Source organism: Dermochelys coriacea, chromosome 26 (genome assembly GCF_009764565.3).
Source record: "Dermochelys coriacea isolate rDerCor1 chromosome 26, rDerCor1.pri.v4, whole genome shotgun sequence".
Lineage (NCBI taxonomy): Eukaryota > Metazoa > Chordata > Testudines > Dermochelyidae > Dermochelys > Dermochelys coriacea.
The window spans coordinates 13,719,231-13,736,143 of record NC_050093.1 but is presented as its reverse complement, the minus strand read 5'-3'; the positions used below and the strand labels follow the sequence as shown (position 1 = coordinate 13,736,143).

Genomic DNA, 16,913 nt, shown 5'->3' with positions numbered 1-16,913 from the left:
CACCCTATGCAATACTCAAAGCCAGGCCTTGCCTTGCAGAGGTCCCAGGCTGAAAGATCTCAGTCTAAACTCCTCCTTCCGCATGAGCCAATGAGCTGTCTGCTGCCTGGCTGGATTAGGCTCTAGATCCTAGGCTGGGATCCTGCGGGTCCTGCAGGAACCCCTGCCATAATAGCAGGAGCAGGTGAAATGTACTTCCTTGTGGGCAGGATTGGGTGGGCAAAAACTCCAGACTGAAGTTATTTGCATGAAAACGCTAAATCTCTCATCAGTTTGTCATAAATAGAATTTCAGCGATTGGAAAAGTTTTTCTTTTTTTAAATTAGGGTTTAATACTTTATATTTAGGCGAGAGATTGGAAGAGATTTGATGTCCCTTATAACAGCAGTTAAAGTAGTTTTTTATATGGTTTAAGCAAAATTTGTTTTATTTTTTTAGTGGTAAAAATTGTGTCTGAATTCTGGGTGTGTGTGTGTATACATATGTATTAACTGAGTGTTTGGGGTTTTTTAGTAGCCTGGGGGAATCTCTCTGTCTCTCTCTCTCTCTCTCTCTCATGGGATTTCTGAGATCTAAGGTTTTTGTGGGTCAGAATAAAAATGCAAGAAACAATGCAGGAGCGGGTGGGAATGAGATTTTAAAAAAATAGTCCTGCAGAAGACTCTGCTTGAGTCCCCGAGACACAATGCCAGTGTCTTCGAGGAACCAGCACGGCAAGATCCCACGGGAACATGGTCTTCCTGACCATTCGCTCAGCCCTGCCGGAGGATGCCTGAGCCTTCACGACCTCCTGCAGAACTCCGCCAAGTGTGTTGTGCACCTGCTGAGCAGAGGGTCCCCTCCAGGGCACTTCCGTGGTCGTCAGCCAGATTTTCAGGGAACGGGGTTATGTGCAGATTTTACAGGCTGCCCTTAAATGCATCAGTCTTAAATGGCGATGGGGTAGTTGGGAGGATTGTGAAACAGTTTCCCAGATGTGGGAATTGGGGTCTGTGTTGTATATGGCTCCGTGGTGCATGGAGACCTGGGACTCCAGTACGGTACATGAGAACATAACTGGTAGGGTGGTTCACACTTGACCTGTAGATCCTGTCGGCCCCAGGGTGGCAAGAGCTTAGCTAATCACAGCCTATTACTGAAGAGCCGGAGGTTCTGGAATGATCCGCTAGGGGGAACTTGTTGCTGGCAGATTGAGATAAAGGGAGCACGCTGAGTTCCCATGTCCAAGTGCATGCCGCTCCTCGCTGGGACCCTTTCCAGACCTTCAGCAGGGTGGCTGAGTCATTGATCGGTGGGGGCGAGGAGGGTTTGGGTGAGAGAAGTGTATCACCCTAGTGCACAATGCTGAGGCCTCGCAGCTGCTCCTAGCTGAGCTGGCTAAGAGACGCTCACAGACTCACAATTCCTCAAGGCCTGCTGTGGTTAGAGCTGGCTGTTTGTGACTATAGTTTGGCATTACTATATTATTGTAACCCTCCACTGACCTTGGAAGTGAATGACCAGAGCTGGGGCACAGGCCCTGCGGTATCAGAATTGTTTTAAATACCAAACTTCTGACATGTCCCACAATTCCCTCTTGTGAACACAGCTGGGCTTCGGGGAGTCCCCTTTCCTCACAGAGGAGTTGTTTCATCCTTTTAAATCTGGGTTTCTTCCAGTACCTGCAGATGAAGTGGCCGCTTCTTGATGTTCCAGCTGGTGCTACGCTGAAAGACAGCAGATCTCCATCGCCCGCACACTTAGTAAGTGCTTGTCTGCTTGATTGTACTCTAACCTTCCTGAACAGCTTTGGCTGGAGGATTCCCTGCATGCATTTTCTAGACAGCTTGCTTTTTCTTCTTGCAGCTGCACCTGGTCCACCTGACCAGGCACAAATCACAGGCAGAATCTCCACCCATCACTCGCCCCCAGTTTGGTCTCTCTCGTTATATCCCCCAGACTGTACACACATCATAAAGAGCAAAGTTTTAAATGAGGGTAATTAACCAGAGGAACAATCATTTATGGATGTGGAATCTCTTTAGTCTCTAAGGTGCCACAAATCCTCCTTTTCTTTTTGGGGATACGGACTAACACGGCTGCTACTCTGAAACCTTTCTAAAACATGTGCTCTAGTTCATCCAGGAGTTCTTGGGCTGGATGCCAGGATAGCTGGGTGACATTCTTTGATCTGTGCTCTATGGGAGGTCAGATCAGATGACTGTGAAGGTCCCTTCTGGTCTTAGAATCTGTGAATATGTCAAACAGGAATTGAAAATGTTAGCATCAATTCTGAGTGACAAGAGAAAAGGAGAGACCAGGCAAGTGAGATAATCTCTCTTCTGCTCTGTGGAGCTTGAAAAGCTTGTCTCTTTCACCAGCAGAAGTTGGTCCAGTAAAAGATATGGCCTCACCCACCTTATCTCTCTCGTATCCTGGGACCAATATGGCTACAAGACTGCAGACAACAGAAGAGGAGAAAGAAGAGGTTTCTGTGGGTGCCTACAGCTGGTGCGGTATCAAGTGATAAGCCTGGGTCACAGATAAAGGCAGATGAAGGGTTGCAACGACACATTAAGGATGACGTTTTCAAATCTGTGCGCCTAAAATTAGGCACCTAAATAAGAGGCCTGGTTTTCAAAGCCGGCGAGAGCACAATTCCCACTGCCTTTAATGGAGGCTGTGTATGCTCCAATCCCTGGAGAATCAGGCCAGTTTTATGGTGGTGCTGAAGTACTGTGTGAGTTCAAGGTGTCTTAACTTCAGGCATCCGAGTTATGAGCATTTTGGCATAAGGTCTCGGGTCCCTCAGTGGTCCCTAGACCCTTGGGGATAGCAGATGGGTTCCCATGTGCTCATGCTTGGGGTGGAGTGGCATAAACTGCATTCCCAGACAGTCTCTTCTGTGGAGTCTCCCAGCACTTAGCAAGGCTCTAAGGTTGTTGTGTGTGTGTCTGTCCCTCCATGTTAGGAGCTGCCAAGCCCCAGCCAAATACTAATCACTGGTAGTGGCTGCAAAATAATTTTTTGTAATTATTCTTGGGCCTTATTTTGCTGCTTTATGCTGCAGGAAGAAGCCTGGGTGGGTTTGGTGGTGGTTCTTAAACACTCGGCGTTGTACCGATTTGGTCTCTCCCAGTTTTGCTGAAGAATTTTGTTGTGAGGCATCAGATCTTTCTTGTGAACTCTCCCCTGTTCTTTGAAAGCTGACGGTTCTGAAATTAACAACGTTTTTTCCTCTGAAGTTGTTCATTAAGCATTGGAACAAAGTAGAGGTTAACAAAAACAAGTAAAACCCCAAGAGTTTTAATCAGTCTACCTAAAAATGCAACTGCAAGGTTGAGGCCATGATCCCTTGGACTAAGGGTTGGATTCTCCAAAGGCAAATAAGATGGGTATTTCCTAATGCCTCTCAATTGATCGGCTTCCAGTTTCCTTTCTTCTGCGAGGTCGCAATTTCACTAATTCTCCAGTGGCCATCAAGTCTTCCAGGGCAGACAAGACTTGTATTTCCAATGTAAAAAGCAAGTAAGAAAAAAAGAAATGTTTCAGGCATTCTGTAACCATCATAACGGAGTTAAAAAGGAGCCACGCCCTGGTTAATTTTTTCTTTTGCTGGTGACCTTTTAAGGAGCGTTCAAAATAATTTTCTTAGGGAGGGAGCCGAGAGGGAATACAGAAATACCCATCTCTATTTGTTCTGGAGAATCCAGCCCTTCCTCCAAGAGATGGTCGTTTCAATCCTGCAGCTGCACAGACTCACCAGGTGCCTGAGGATGTTCGGTTCGCTCTGTGCTGTGAGAGTTCATGATTCAAAACCTGTCACTGGAAACCTCAGTGCACACAAGGGATTAGATACTCTGGTATTTCGGTCAGCTTCCCCCCATCCCACGCAGTGTTTGCACTGGTCCCCTTCTCATCCCCATCCCCTGCCAGCCCTTATTTATTCCATCCTCTATTGTTAAGGTTGCAAAACTGCTGTCGTTCTAACCCCTGGTTCCCACTCGCTGTGAGCTTTGCAAAGTGTTTGCCTCTGGGCCTGACGTTTTCCAGGGTTGGCCGCTGCCCAAAGTGAATTTTTCATTCTTGTACGTTTGAGTAAAATCCCTCAAGGCGTGTTGAGTTCTAGGAGATTGACTAACGTCACACTTCTCTGCAGGCTACAGGGGACGGGTCACGCCTGAAACCTGAGAACTTGGCCTGGACGTAGATCTCCTGTGAGATACAGCAGGACTGGGCTGAAAAGAATTGCTTTAGATTGAACAGAGATGCCCCGTTGAAAACTACATATGGCGCATGTGCAATAGAGGATGAACTGGGGTGCATGTGCCAGCTTGTGGAGTGTTGGCAAGCTTTGAGGATGCAGTATCTGAATTTGTAAGCTCCACCAGCCCACAGTGAATTGCACTGAGTGCAGAATGAACAGCTGTTTTCCTTGTGGCCAAGTGGCATACGTATGCACCCGGAGCGAGCAGCTCCTGGCCTGCAGGGCCCAGGTGCAACATCTGGAGAGCAGAGCTGGTGAGCTGGAGGAGCAGAGAGAGGGAACCGTCTACAGAGCAGGCATCGGAAGACGTTGCGGAGTAGACCACTGAATTAACATCCCTGATCTGCCACTTGAGGGAGCCAGTCTCATGGTGGAGGGGCATCTAGGTGGGATGGACCTCTTTGCGACCACGCTAGTGGAAGCTGATGATTCCTCACGCACCGAGGGGTTGCTCCAGGGGAGGGGGATACAGTTGGAACTAGATAAGTTCATGGCGGATAGGTCCATCAATGGCTATTAGCCAGGATGGGCAGGGATGGTGTTTCCCAGAAGCTGGGAATGAGCAACTGGATGGATCACTTGATGTTACCTGTTCTGTTCATTCCTGCTGGGGTACCTGGCATTGGCCACTGTCGGAAGACAGGATACTGGGCTACATGGACCTTTGGTCTGACCCAGTCTGGCTGTTATGTGGGGAGATGCAGAGAGGCCAGTGTGATCGGGGAGTGGATCAGGAATGCAGACAGCTGCGGGGGGGTTGGTGATGGTGAGAACTGTTCGGTGACGCGCCTGCCGGTGTGAAGATGGTGCGGATGGCACAAGACATCTAGACTGTGGAGATCTCCGGCTGTTTGAGATCTGGGGTTGGTGTAACTTTAGAAACTGAGGACCTGATATGCCAGAGAGCTGAGTGGGAGAGGAAGTGGAGTCTCTTAGAGATGAAACAGTCTGAGTGCAGCGAGGGATTCTAGTGGATGTAGAGGCAGCAATTCTGGGATGCGTCAACCCTGCAGCTAAACTGCAGTCAGCAAGGGTAACGTTTTCAAAAGCGCCTAAGACCCATTTTCAAAAGTGACTTTGCCGCTGAGGAGCCTAAATCTCATTGAAAGTCCATGGGACTCAGACCCCTAAACGTCTAATTCACCTTTGGAAATGGGACGGAGCCGTCTTTGATCATTTTATCCTAAATCGCTGTTGGACAGGGGACTTAGCCTCCTAAGTCACTTGGGTCCTTTTGAAATTTGTACCCGGATCCTGCTCTTCTGTTTCCTTCTGCAGAGGGTTATGCATTTCTTTTTCAAGTCCAAATGCTTTCTTCCTTTTCTCTTGCAGTCGAACAAAGTGCCCGTGGTGCAGCACGCACATCATATGCACCCACTGACCCCACTCATCACGTACAGCAACGACCACTTCTCCCCAGGCTCGCCTCCTTCCCACCTCTCGCCAGAGATTGATCCAAAGACGGGTGAGCTGTCGGGGCACAGAAGCTGGCATGTAAGGGGGTTCCCAGAGTGAGTCGGTCAGACATAGGGACAGACGGGGCAGAGTACTAAGATACTAGCAAGGATCATAGAAATCTTTGAACGGTTTCCCTTCCAGATTTGAGACTCTGCTGCAGAGGCTTTTTGACTTTCCTAACTCTTGCAATGCTGGTACTAACTGTCTGACTCAAGGACGATCGTCCCCAGTGAGCTGCTGCTGGTTCAGATTTTAAAGGGAAGCCCACCAAATCCCACAAGCTACACAAAAGGGATCTGTGGTCCTGGCTGTGCTGACGTTAAAGTAGCAGTTGGCCTTGGGAGATGTGAGACCCAGCTTGCCTGAGGACGCAGAGAAGCTTGACATACTTGGTAGGGGATGTACCTGTTGGCTGGGTTAGCCATGAAGATCGCAAGTCACCAAGCCATCCTGGCACAATAGGGTTTATTTCTGGGTCAAACACTTCCCGTTCAGAGAGGATCCAGCCTAGTCATGTCATTCCCGGAAGGCTGCCCATGCCTCACTGGACCCAGCATGGGCAGCCTTCATCAGCCAATGTGCACATGAAGGTGTCTGACCTGCCGTTTGAGGGACCAGCTGTTAATTCGGCGGTTCCATGGCTAGATTGCTTGGCCTGACACAGCCTTTCTGCTGGAAGTGGTACACATGCTTCCATGCCCAGCTTTCCTCCGCTTCTCCTCACCCTGTCAGAAAACATGCCCAACCAAGGAGTTGAGTGGAGCAGCAGTATGCAGGCCAACCACCTGCAGGATGTTGGCCAAAACACACAGCTAGCATCAGACAGGGAGCCGACAGCCTGGGACGGTTTTTACCATCAGACCCTTATCGGTTCTCTTTGGAGAACATCTAGCCTGTTTCCTGGCAACAGTACAAAGGGGATATGCCATTCAGCTCAAAGCACTCTCTGGTGGACAAGTGATGGTCCTTTGTCTCGTTACCAGAGGAGTGGCAGTACATTTCAGATGTGGGAGTATCCACGAGTGCCCTCTCCTCTGACGGCTGCAAAACCAGGGCAGAAGGATTTTCCCTGCTGCCATCTCACCCACACATTGGGCTTGCTTGCCCCATTGTGGGGTACTGCACCCTCCCTGCTTCCCTCACACCTAGGAGGAGCCTGATTCTGCATCTTGTCCAGGGCAGGCCTTGTAAAGCCCTGGCTGTGGCCATGGGGCTTCTTGTTTGTGTAGAAATCAGCAAGTTCTGCTGTAACGGAGAGCTCACACCCTCTGAACCAATGTACTTCTCTTGCCCACGGCTTTCCCTGGCCCCTGGTAACCAGCACAAGGCAGGCAGTGCTGGGGGGGGGGGCAAACTGCATAGTAGCTTTGAGTCTCAGGTCCTGGTTGGGCAGCATTAAAGGTTGTTATGTGTATATAAGGGGGTGGTCTTTCCTCCTTCTGCAGTGAGCTCAGTGCTCAGCCATTCTGCCTGGAAGGCCCCTTTGGGAAGAACATCTCCCCGTGTTGAGCAGATTGCCAGGAAATAACAGCTCAGATTACCAGGACTAGCCAGGAAGAAATATCGTGCCATGGTCTGGGAGCATACACACACATTTATAGAGCACTAAACGCAGGGACAAGGTACTGGGGAGGTAGTGCAGGAGTGCAAGCATCCTAGCCTAACAGCTGTGACCCCAGGATGCCATTAAGGTGATTTAATGCCTGCTTTTTTTTTCTCCCCTACCATAGGAATTCCACGACCACCTCACCCTTCAGAACTGTCTCCTTATTACCCGCTGTCTCCTGGCGCTGTTGGCCAAATCCCTCATGCATTGGGCTGGCTGGTACCACAGTAAGGATCAACCTTTCCCTTCCTCGCTCCTCCTGCTTGTCACCTACAGTGTCAGATTTCCCTCTGCGAGCATAGAATTCTGCACTGTCCCAGCCGACTGAATTGGAATTGCTGCTAATGCCGGACTCCTCCCAGCTCCGTGCTGTTGTTCCCTGGGCCTGCCATGGATTGGACGAGGTTCCACACACTTCGAGTGTCCGCTGAGTTCCCCCTCACCTCCACAATCACTATTTTTTTGAGATATTTCAGACGAAAACTATGTTAACTTGTAGTTCCTGTGGAGAGTACCTGAGTCATTTAGGATCAAATACCTTACAGGGCTCTTGTGGGTAGTCCCCAAACCAGCATGAGAAACCCAGGAAATACCAAATTTAACTTTAACTTAAAAGAAATCCGAGCATGTTAAGGTCTGGAAATGCAGATAGGATGTTCAAACAACCTTAACTCTGCCCTGAAGTACACTATGCGATAGAATCATAAAATATCAGGGTTGGGAGGGACCTCAGGAGGTATCTAGTCCAACCCCCTGCTCAAAGCAGGACCAATCCCCAACTAAATCATTCCAGCCAGGGCTTTGTCAAGCCTGACCTTAAAAACCTCAAAGGAAGGAGATTCCACCCCCTCCCTAGGTAACCCATTCCAGTGCTTCACCACCCTCCTAGTGAAACAGTGTTTCCTAATATCCAACCTAAACCTCCCCCACTGCAACTTGAGACCATTACTCCTTGTTCTGTCATCTGCTACCACTGAGACCAGCCAAGCTCCATCCTCTTTAGAATCCCCCTTCAGGTAATTTAAGGCTGCTATCAAATTCCCACTCACTTTTCTCTTCTGCAGACTAAATAACCCCAGTTCCCTCAGCCTCTCCTCATAAGTCATGTGCCCCCGCCCCCTAATTATTTTCGTTGCCCTCTGCTGGACTCGCTCCAGTTTGTCCACATCCCTTCTGTAGTGTGGGGTCCAAAACTGGACGCAATACTCCAGATGTGGCCTCACCAGTGCCGAATAGAGGGGAATAATCACTTCCCTCGATCTGCTGACAATGCTCCTACTAATGCAGCCCAGTATGCCGTTAGCCTTCTTGGCAACAAGGGCACACTGCTGACTCATATCCAGCTTCTCATCCACTGTAATCCCTAGGTCCTTTTCTGCAGAACTGCTGCTTAGCCAGTCGGTCCCTTGTCTGTAGCGGTGCAGGGGATTCTTCCGTCCTAAGTGCAGGACTCTGCACTTGTCCTTTCTGAACCTCATCAGATTTCTTTTGGCCCAATCCTCTAATTTGTCTAGGGCCCTCCGTATCCTATCCCTGCCCTCCAGCGTATCTACCTCTCCTCCCAGTTTAGTGTCATCTGCAAACTTGCTGAGGGTGCAATCCACGCCATCCTCCAGATCATTAAGGAAGATGTTGAACAAAATGGGCCCCAGGAACCACCCCTGGGGCACTCTGCTTGATACCAGCTGCCAACTAGACATTGATCTGTTGATCACTACCCATTGAGCCCGACGATCTAGCCAGCTTTCTGCCCACCTTGTAGTCCATTCATCCAGTCTATACTTTTTTAACTTGCTGTTAAAAATACTGTGGGAAACTGTATCAAAAGCTTTGCTAAAATCAAGATACATCACATCCACCACTTTCCCCAAATCCATGGAGCCAGTTATCTCATCATAGAAGGCAATCAAGTTAGTCAGGCATGACTTTCCCTTGGTGAATCCATGTTGAGTGTTCCTGATCACCTTCCTCTCCTCCAAGTGCTTCAAAATGGATTCCTTGAGGCCTAGCTCCATGATTTTTCCAGGGACTGAGGTGAGGTTCACCAGTCTGTAGTTCCCTAGATTCTCCTTCTTCCCTTTTTTAAAGATGGGCACTATATTTGCCTTTTCCCAATCATCTGGGACCTCCCCCGATCACCACGAGTTTTCAAAGATAATGGCCAATGGCTCTGCAATCACATCCCCCAACCCTCGGATGCATTAGATTCAGACCCATGGACTTGTGCATGTCCAGGTTTTCTAAATAGTCCTTAACCTGTTCTTTCACCACTGAGGGCTGCTCACCTACTCCCCATACTGTGCTGCCCAGTGCAGCAGTCTGGGAGCTGACCTTGTCTGTGAAGATGGAGGCAAAGCATTGAGTACTTCATCTTTTTCCACATCATCTGTCACTAGATTGCCTCCCCCATTCTGTAAGGGTCCCACACTTTCCCTGACCACCACCTTGTTGCTAACATACCTGTAGAAACCCTTCTTGTTTCCCTTCACATCTCTTGCTAGCTGCAACTCCAATTGTGCTTTGGCCTTCCTGATTACACCCCTGAATGCTCGAGCAATATTTTTATACAAAGCTGTTGCCAAACTGATCAGCCTTGTGGTCCATGTAGTCCAGCATCTTGTCCTTAACTGTGACCAGCACCAGATGCATTACAGGAAGGTGCATGAGACCCTACAGTAGGCAGTTTTGGGACAACCTGCCCCCTGTAGTCCCTAATTGTTAAAGAATGAGTTAAAACTGAAGCCTAATATTACTATCCCTCCCAAGATATTTGTACAATTAATTATTCTAACTCTGGTTTCTCTTGTTATTCATTTATATGCCCAATCCTGTTTTCTATCTTGCTAAATTCTTGGCCTTGAAGACTTCCCATGGCAATGAGTTCCACAGGCTAATCATGTGTGCAAAAAGTATTCCCTTTTATCAGTTCTGAATTGTCCACCTTTCCGTTTTATTGAACTGTCTCCTTGTTCTTACATTATGAGGTTGGAAGGACAGTTGCTGCCAGTCTCCCTTCTAGATCAGTCATGATTTTATATGGTTTTATCCTGTTTCCTCTTATTCATCTCCCTTCTAAGGGAAACAACTCCAATAATTTCTTAGCGACTAACAAATTTATTTGAGCATAAGCTTTCGTGAGCTACAGCTCACTTCATCGGATGCACGAAAGCTTATGCTCAAATAAATTTGTTAGTCTCTAAGGTGCCACAAGTCCTCCTTTTCTTTTTGCGGATACAGACTAACACGGCTGCTACTCTGAAACCAATAATTTCTGTCTCTTTGTAGGAGAGGTTTTACCAAGCTCTTAATTGTTCTCCTCACCCTTCTCTGAACCCCTCTAGTTCTGCAACTTCCTTTCTTAGATGGGGTGACCAGTGCTGCACACAGGATCCAGATCCCATTAGTTTCTGTAATGGCTTTATAGTATTCTCCATCCCGTTCCCTATGCAGCCTAACACCCTGGTTACTTGTGTGACTGCAGCTGCACCTGGAGCAGAGCTCTCCATTGTGTTACACACACCGAGACGCAGGGTCCTTTTCTGAGTTGATACAGAACTCTGTAAGGTGTATTAAAGTGTTGCCTTTTAATGAGTATTACTTTGCATTTATCAATATTGAACATAATCTGCCATCTTGTTGCCCAGTCACCTCAGTCTGAAGTTCCTCACGGTCCTGTCTGGATTTAATCAAACCGAATAACTTTGTCATCTACAGATTTTACCCCCTCACTGTTCACCCCCTTTTCCTGACCATTAATAAATATCTTAAACAAAACTGGCCCTGATACAGGGCCTTGTGGCCCTGGCTTTTAACCTTTTTTTGGTCCACTTATTCCTACTATTTCTCCTGCTAGTTTTTGATCCGTGACAATGTTTTGCCTCTCACCCCATGTCAATTCTGTAGTTACCTCTTGAGAGACTTTGTCAAAAGCCCTTTTCAAAGTCTAAATAAATGATGTCATCTTCTCCTTTATCCCCTACTTCATCGACACATTTAGAGAATTCCAACAAAACAGTGAGACACAATTTTATTTCAGAGAAACCATGTTGGTTAGACCCTAGCATATCATGCTCTTCCACGTTTTATTGTTCTGTTTTTAATTATTCTTTCAACAAATTTACCAGGTACAGATGTACGGCTGACAGGTCTGTTATTCCCCAGATCACCTGTAGAACCTTTTTACAATGCAGGTATAACATTTACAGCCTTCCAATCCTCTGGTACGGTAGCTGCTTTTAATGAGAGATGGTTTATCTTTGCTAGCAGCTCATCCACTTCTTAGCTGAACTCCTTCAGAACTCTTGCATGGACCATTTGGGTCTGGTGACTTATTGCTTGTTAAACAATCAGTTTATTCCAGCACCTCTGCTTCTGCCACCTCAGTCACTAATAGCACCTCATCCTTATTACCAGGCAAAAATGGGACCAGGATGGGTATCTCTCCAACACTGAAACAAAACAGTCATTTAGCTTCTCAGCAATGCCCTTATCTTCCTTAATTGTGCTTTTTAAACCCTGATGATCCAGCAGATCCACCAGTCCTCTTATAGGCTTTCTGCTTCTGATTTACTTATAGAATTTCTAGTATTTGATCTTTATACCTTCAGTGCTCTGCTTTTTTAAATACATTTTAACCCTCCTTCTATATTGCCTCCTGTAACCTCTATGATGATGCATTTTAGTATCTGTGACTCCATATTGGATTAAATTGATATTAAAAGACACACTAGATTTTTTTTCTTCCTTATTGTGTCATACAGGGCAGAATACGGTTGTGTGGGAGCCCTGTGCATTTTTATACCGTAAAATGTTTGGTTTTCTTTTAAATTTAGCCATACATTGGACTTTTGGGGGGTTTAGAGTGCTTGTTTTTGTGTTAATTACAACAGCCCTGTAATATATTTTACCCTGAATTGCTAATAACAGATATGCTTAACCGTGACTCCCTCTTAATGTAATTTTGTGAGTATTTCCTTCCTTCCTTTAAAAAACTTGTTAAAAATTACATACCTGAACCCAAACCAGGAACCCAAAATAACATTTCCATGTGATAGTTCGAATGATTTGAAGATGTACAGTATCAGCCTTCCTTATATGGAAGTAAACTTTCAGGGGAAGAGTCGCTGGCATGCTGTTGCTACCTCAGGCTGTTCTGGAGCAGCACAAAGCAGTCTGGGCGTATAGGCCAGGTAAGCTGGCTTTACGGCAGCTTTGCATCACCAGAGCAGCTGGGAAGGAACAGAACTGTTTCTCTCTCTCTCTCTTCTCCTCTCCCCCCTACACACACACTTGAAGAATTACTTCCTTTTGAAACGGCCACATCCAGCAGCATCAAGGACCCATGCTGCCCTCAGTTAAGATGCCCTCTTTTAAAAATGGCCACCACTTCCCATTGTTCCCAGTAGGAGTGAAGCCAACGTGTCTTTGGGGAGAAAGTAAAACCCCTTTGTTGTGGGTGTCAGGAGGAGGAAATGAGCAGGTGGCTAGAGGCAGGAGTCATCCTTGCTAAGGGCAGTCTGTGGCCTCAGTCCCATAGGAACAATGTGAGATGGTTGCCATTTGGAGAAAGACATTTTCAGAGTGGGGGCAGTCTTTTGTCTTGGTCCCATTGAGAACACTAAGAGAGGGATAGCATTTTGCGAAAGACCAGTTCTTTGTGGAATGAAGTAGAACGTTATTCTTCAGCCTCTGCTGAAAAAGAAACTTTCCGTTGTGGAGAATCATGGCAAAAAATGATCACAAACCCTAAGCAAGATTTCAGTGAGTTTTAACTGTGTGGGAGGTTTGAAGAGTCTTGTGTTGTTTTATTGTGAAGATAATTCAAGAGATACTCAAAAAGGACTGAGGGACCTTCAGTTCTTAAAACCCATTTTAAAGTTGGCTTGAACTCAAAAAATGAATGGATTTACTTGTAAATTCTCAGAAAACATATTCTGTGTTCAAAGAGTAAGTGCTTTAATGTTGTGCAGGATATGCTGTATTTGGCACACCTAACAAAGAAGAGGACTCCTGCTTTAAGTACAAAAGTCAGCCTGAATTACAGAGCTGTGATGGGCACCTTCAGAACATAATCAGAGGGGAACTGGTTCTTGTGGCTTCCCTATGTGTGATGGTTTTTCTTCCTTTTGTGCTTCTAGTAAGGACTTTTTGTTTTTCTTTGCTCGTCCATTTTAGGCAAGGACAGCCAGTGTACTCAATTCCTCCTGGGGGATTCAGACACCCATACCCTGCTCTAGCTATGAATGCCTCAATGTCCAGGTGAGTACACATCAGAGCGGAAGGGATGGTGGCAGGGGTAGGATTCAATCGGGATTAGAACTAGAGAGTGCAAAAGCTTAAGACCCCCAGTGCCAAGCAGACAAACCCCCTTCCCTGTAGAGGCAGGGGTAATGGTTATAGACGTCTCCCTGGAAGAACATTTGTGCTGAAAAAGTGGGAAGGTCTGTGACACAAGTGCAGAAGAACAAAGAAGAGCCAAGGGAAAACAGGCAAAGTTCTGCCTAACAACTAACAGCTTGAATCCCTGTGGCCTGCAAGCTGAATGGGGAAGGCCCCTGTCCAGTGGCTCCTGCAGGCCCCAGAGATGGGTCCTGTGAATTTGTCTCCACTTTGGAGGCCGGGGCACACCCATGTACACCTTAGAACCACTGAAAGCCATTACTTGTGGCAGGGGTTGCACCTCTGCTCTGCTCTTTCCTCTGCCTGTCAATGGATGTCATGTTGGAGGTTCTCAGGATGAAACTTCTCAGTATTTCTTCTTAGCAGCTTCAGTGGGGGTTTTCAGTGGGAAAAATAACAGTGAATACGTGTTTTCCAGACTCGTTGTGGTTCGAGCCATTGTGGCTGAAGCCTACAACTAGTTGGGGTTGAGATGTGCCTCTCTGCACACGAGACCAGCACGATTTATATCCTGCATGACTAGATGAAGGCCATTCCTTGAGAGGGAGCACTACCTTCCCTTTTTGCCAACCTGGGATTTGGGAGAAGTGGGAGAGAGGCCTTAGCATTCTCCTTATGAACGAGGCCTTCGCTCCCCATCCCAGAGCACCAAGAGAGGTCTGCCCCCCCCAACTCCTAAGCATTGCAGACGTTCTCTAAAGCACCACAACACGACCAAGAAATTGCTGGATCCATGTTACATACTGGAAGATGCTTGCCAGCTGTCCTTTATACCAGACACTTACGGCACTATTGGCTCCCTGCCCTTACCTTACCTTGTGTCAGAACTTCAACACAAATTAGTTGCTCCCATACCCTTCTCTGCTCTGGCTCCTAGCTTGGCGCTGAGTTTGGTCTCATAATTACTAGTTGAGCACCATCATCCATCTTGGATGTGATGCTGCGTTCCGAACAGTCTGCTCTCTCTACGGTGGGATTGTCGGAGTCTCTTAGGCCCTTCGAAAAATCCAGTCCCTAAGAGTTTAAATATGGGGAGACCTACATCCCCCCGTGGGATCATAGAATATCAGGGTTGGAAGGGACCTCAGGAGACCATCTAATTTAACCTCCTGCTCAAAGCAGGACCAATCCCCAATTTTTGCCCCAGATCCCTAAATGGCCTCCTCAAGGATTGAACTCACAACCCTGGATTTAGCAGGCCAATGCTCAAACCACTGAGCTATCCCTCCCCCCATCATCTGGTTCTTAGTCCTTTTACTCAGCACCAAAGAAGTTGGTTCTTTCTTTGGCCCCTATTCAAGCTATGAGCTTGAGAGACTTTGGGCTCACGTGCAGCATCAGGTGAGTGGCTGCTCCACGTCCACAAAGAAGAGCTGATTTCCCTGTCCACCTTCCTTTGGTCATGGGGAAAACAGCAACAGCTCGTGCCACAGGATGAGAATTCATAGGGTTCTGTCCACATCTCTGTGACGGAGCTGGAACCAGAGTAGGGGACGGTGACCGACAGACTCAGTTTGCCTGCTCAGCGTTTCGGGTGCTTGTTTGTTACCTTGTTTGAGAAGCTGGACAGCCCTACGGTCGTTTGTCCAGTCCCTGTCCATTTCATGAGTTATTCAATGTACTTGCAATTCCAAGACAAAGGCAGAAGGCCTTTGGGCACTACTAGTGTCACTCCAAGCAATTGCTAGGAGGCCTGATGAGGGTTAGCATTTCTGACCAGTCCTGGAGCAGGAAATCCTTTATTTGCTGTGTCATAGAAGCTGGATCATGGATGCACAAGCCTTACGTGACAGATGTTAGCCGTGTTGATCAATCATAGAAATGTAGGACTGGAAGGGACCTCGAGAGTTCCTCTCATGCTGAGACAGAAGTAAAGAAATAAACCCAGCCTCCATCCCTGACAGGTGTTTGTCCAACCTGTTGTTAAAAACCTCCAGTGAAGGGGATTCTACAGCCTCCCTCGGTAACTTTGTTTCAGAGCCTAACTCCCCTTGTAGTTGGAAACCTTTTCCTAAGATTGAATGTAAATCTCCGTTGCTGCTAACAAAGGCAATTACTACTTGTCCTGTTATCATGTCCAGTCCTCGCTCCCCGCCTAGGCTAAACGTGCACAGTTCTTTCAAGCTTCCCTTATCAGTGTGGTTTTCTAAATCACTTACACGTTTTGCTGTTCTCCTCTGGTCTCTCTCCAATTTGTCCACGTCTTTCTTAAAGTGCAGTGCTGAAAACAGGGCCTAATACTCCAGATGAGGCCTTACAAACGCCAAGTAGAGCAGAAGGATGACATCCTGTGTCTTCTATACCATACTCCTGCTAATACATCCGACGATATTTGCCTTTCACAACACGTGCATGTGATGGGGAGTTGTGCAGTTACTGTGGGGATGAGGGCAATACCAGAACCTATACAGAACAGAACTATACCACATCATCCCAGACGGTGGAATCTGGATGACTCTGCCCTATGTGGGGCAAACTGCTCCCCGCTATTACAGAAGCAAGCTGGCAGACCTTCAAGGTGTAGCCCAGGACAAAACGTTGACAGAGGGGCTCTTACTCCACATCTGATGGTCCAGCTTGGGCAGGGTCAAATTGAGAAAACATAAATGATGCTTTCCTGGGCTCCACCATGCCCTCTGTAGTCACATGCCTTGGATTCTTTCCAGCTCCTGATGGTAGCTGTGGCAGGATGGTTTGTGAGGAGAGGCAAATCTTCAGTATGTGGATCCTAAACCATTTAGGGGTTTAAAGATGAAAATCCCACCTGGTAGCTCCTGGGAGTGTGTGTGTTGTCAGCAGGAGAGCCTGTGCTCTGCACTGAAGCAATGGCATGTTTCCAATGGAGAGCGCATTACAATAATCCAGGCTTGGGCTGGGTAAGCATAGCACGGTTCTGCACCCAAAAACCACCTTCATCCTAGATTCATAGATACTAAGGTCAGAAGGGACCATTCTGATCATCTAGTCCGACCTCCTGCACAGCGCAGGCCACAGAATCTCACCCACCCACTCCTACGAAAAACCTCACCTATGTCTGAGCTATTGAAGTCCTCAAATCGTGGTTTAAAGACTTCAAGGAGCAGAGAAGCCTCCCTCAAGTGACCCGTGCCCCATGCTACAGAGGAAGGCAAAAAACCTCCAGGGCCTCTCCAATCTGCCCTGGAGGAAAATTCCTTCCCGACCCCAAATATGGCGATCAGCTAA

General features: G+C 47.4%; 1 protein-coding gene across 3 annotated transcripts in view; it reads left to right on the top strand.

Moving 5' to 3' along the window:
• The window catches only part of TCF7L1 (transcription factor 7 like 1), a 105,346-nt gene that overhangs the window by 81,312 nt on the left and 7,121 nt on the right, over positions 1-16,913 (top strand). For 2 of the 3 annotated variants that reach the window (XM_043503041.1, XM_043503042.1), the window contains 5 exons: positions 1,659-1,742; positions 5,579-5,711; positions 7,435-7,537; positions 11,435-11,500; positions 13,485-13,568. In XM_043503041.1, coding sequence (XP_043358976.1) covers positions 1,659-1,742; positions 5,579-5,711; positions 7,435-7,537; positions 11,435-11,500; positions 13,485-13,568 — 470 coding nt within the window. The remainder of the gene's footprint in view (positions 1-1,658; positions 1,743-5,578; positions 5,712-7,434; positions 7,538-11,434; positions 11,501-13,484; positions 13,569-16,913) is intronic. The other variant, XM_038384909.2, reaches the window with a different exon arrangement.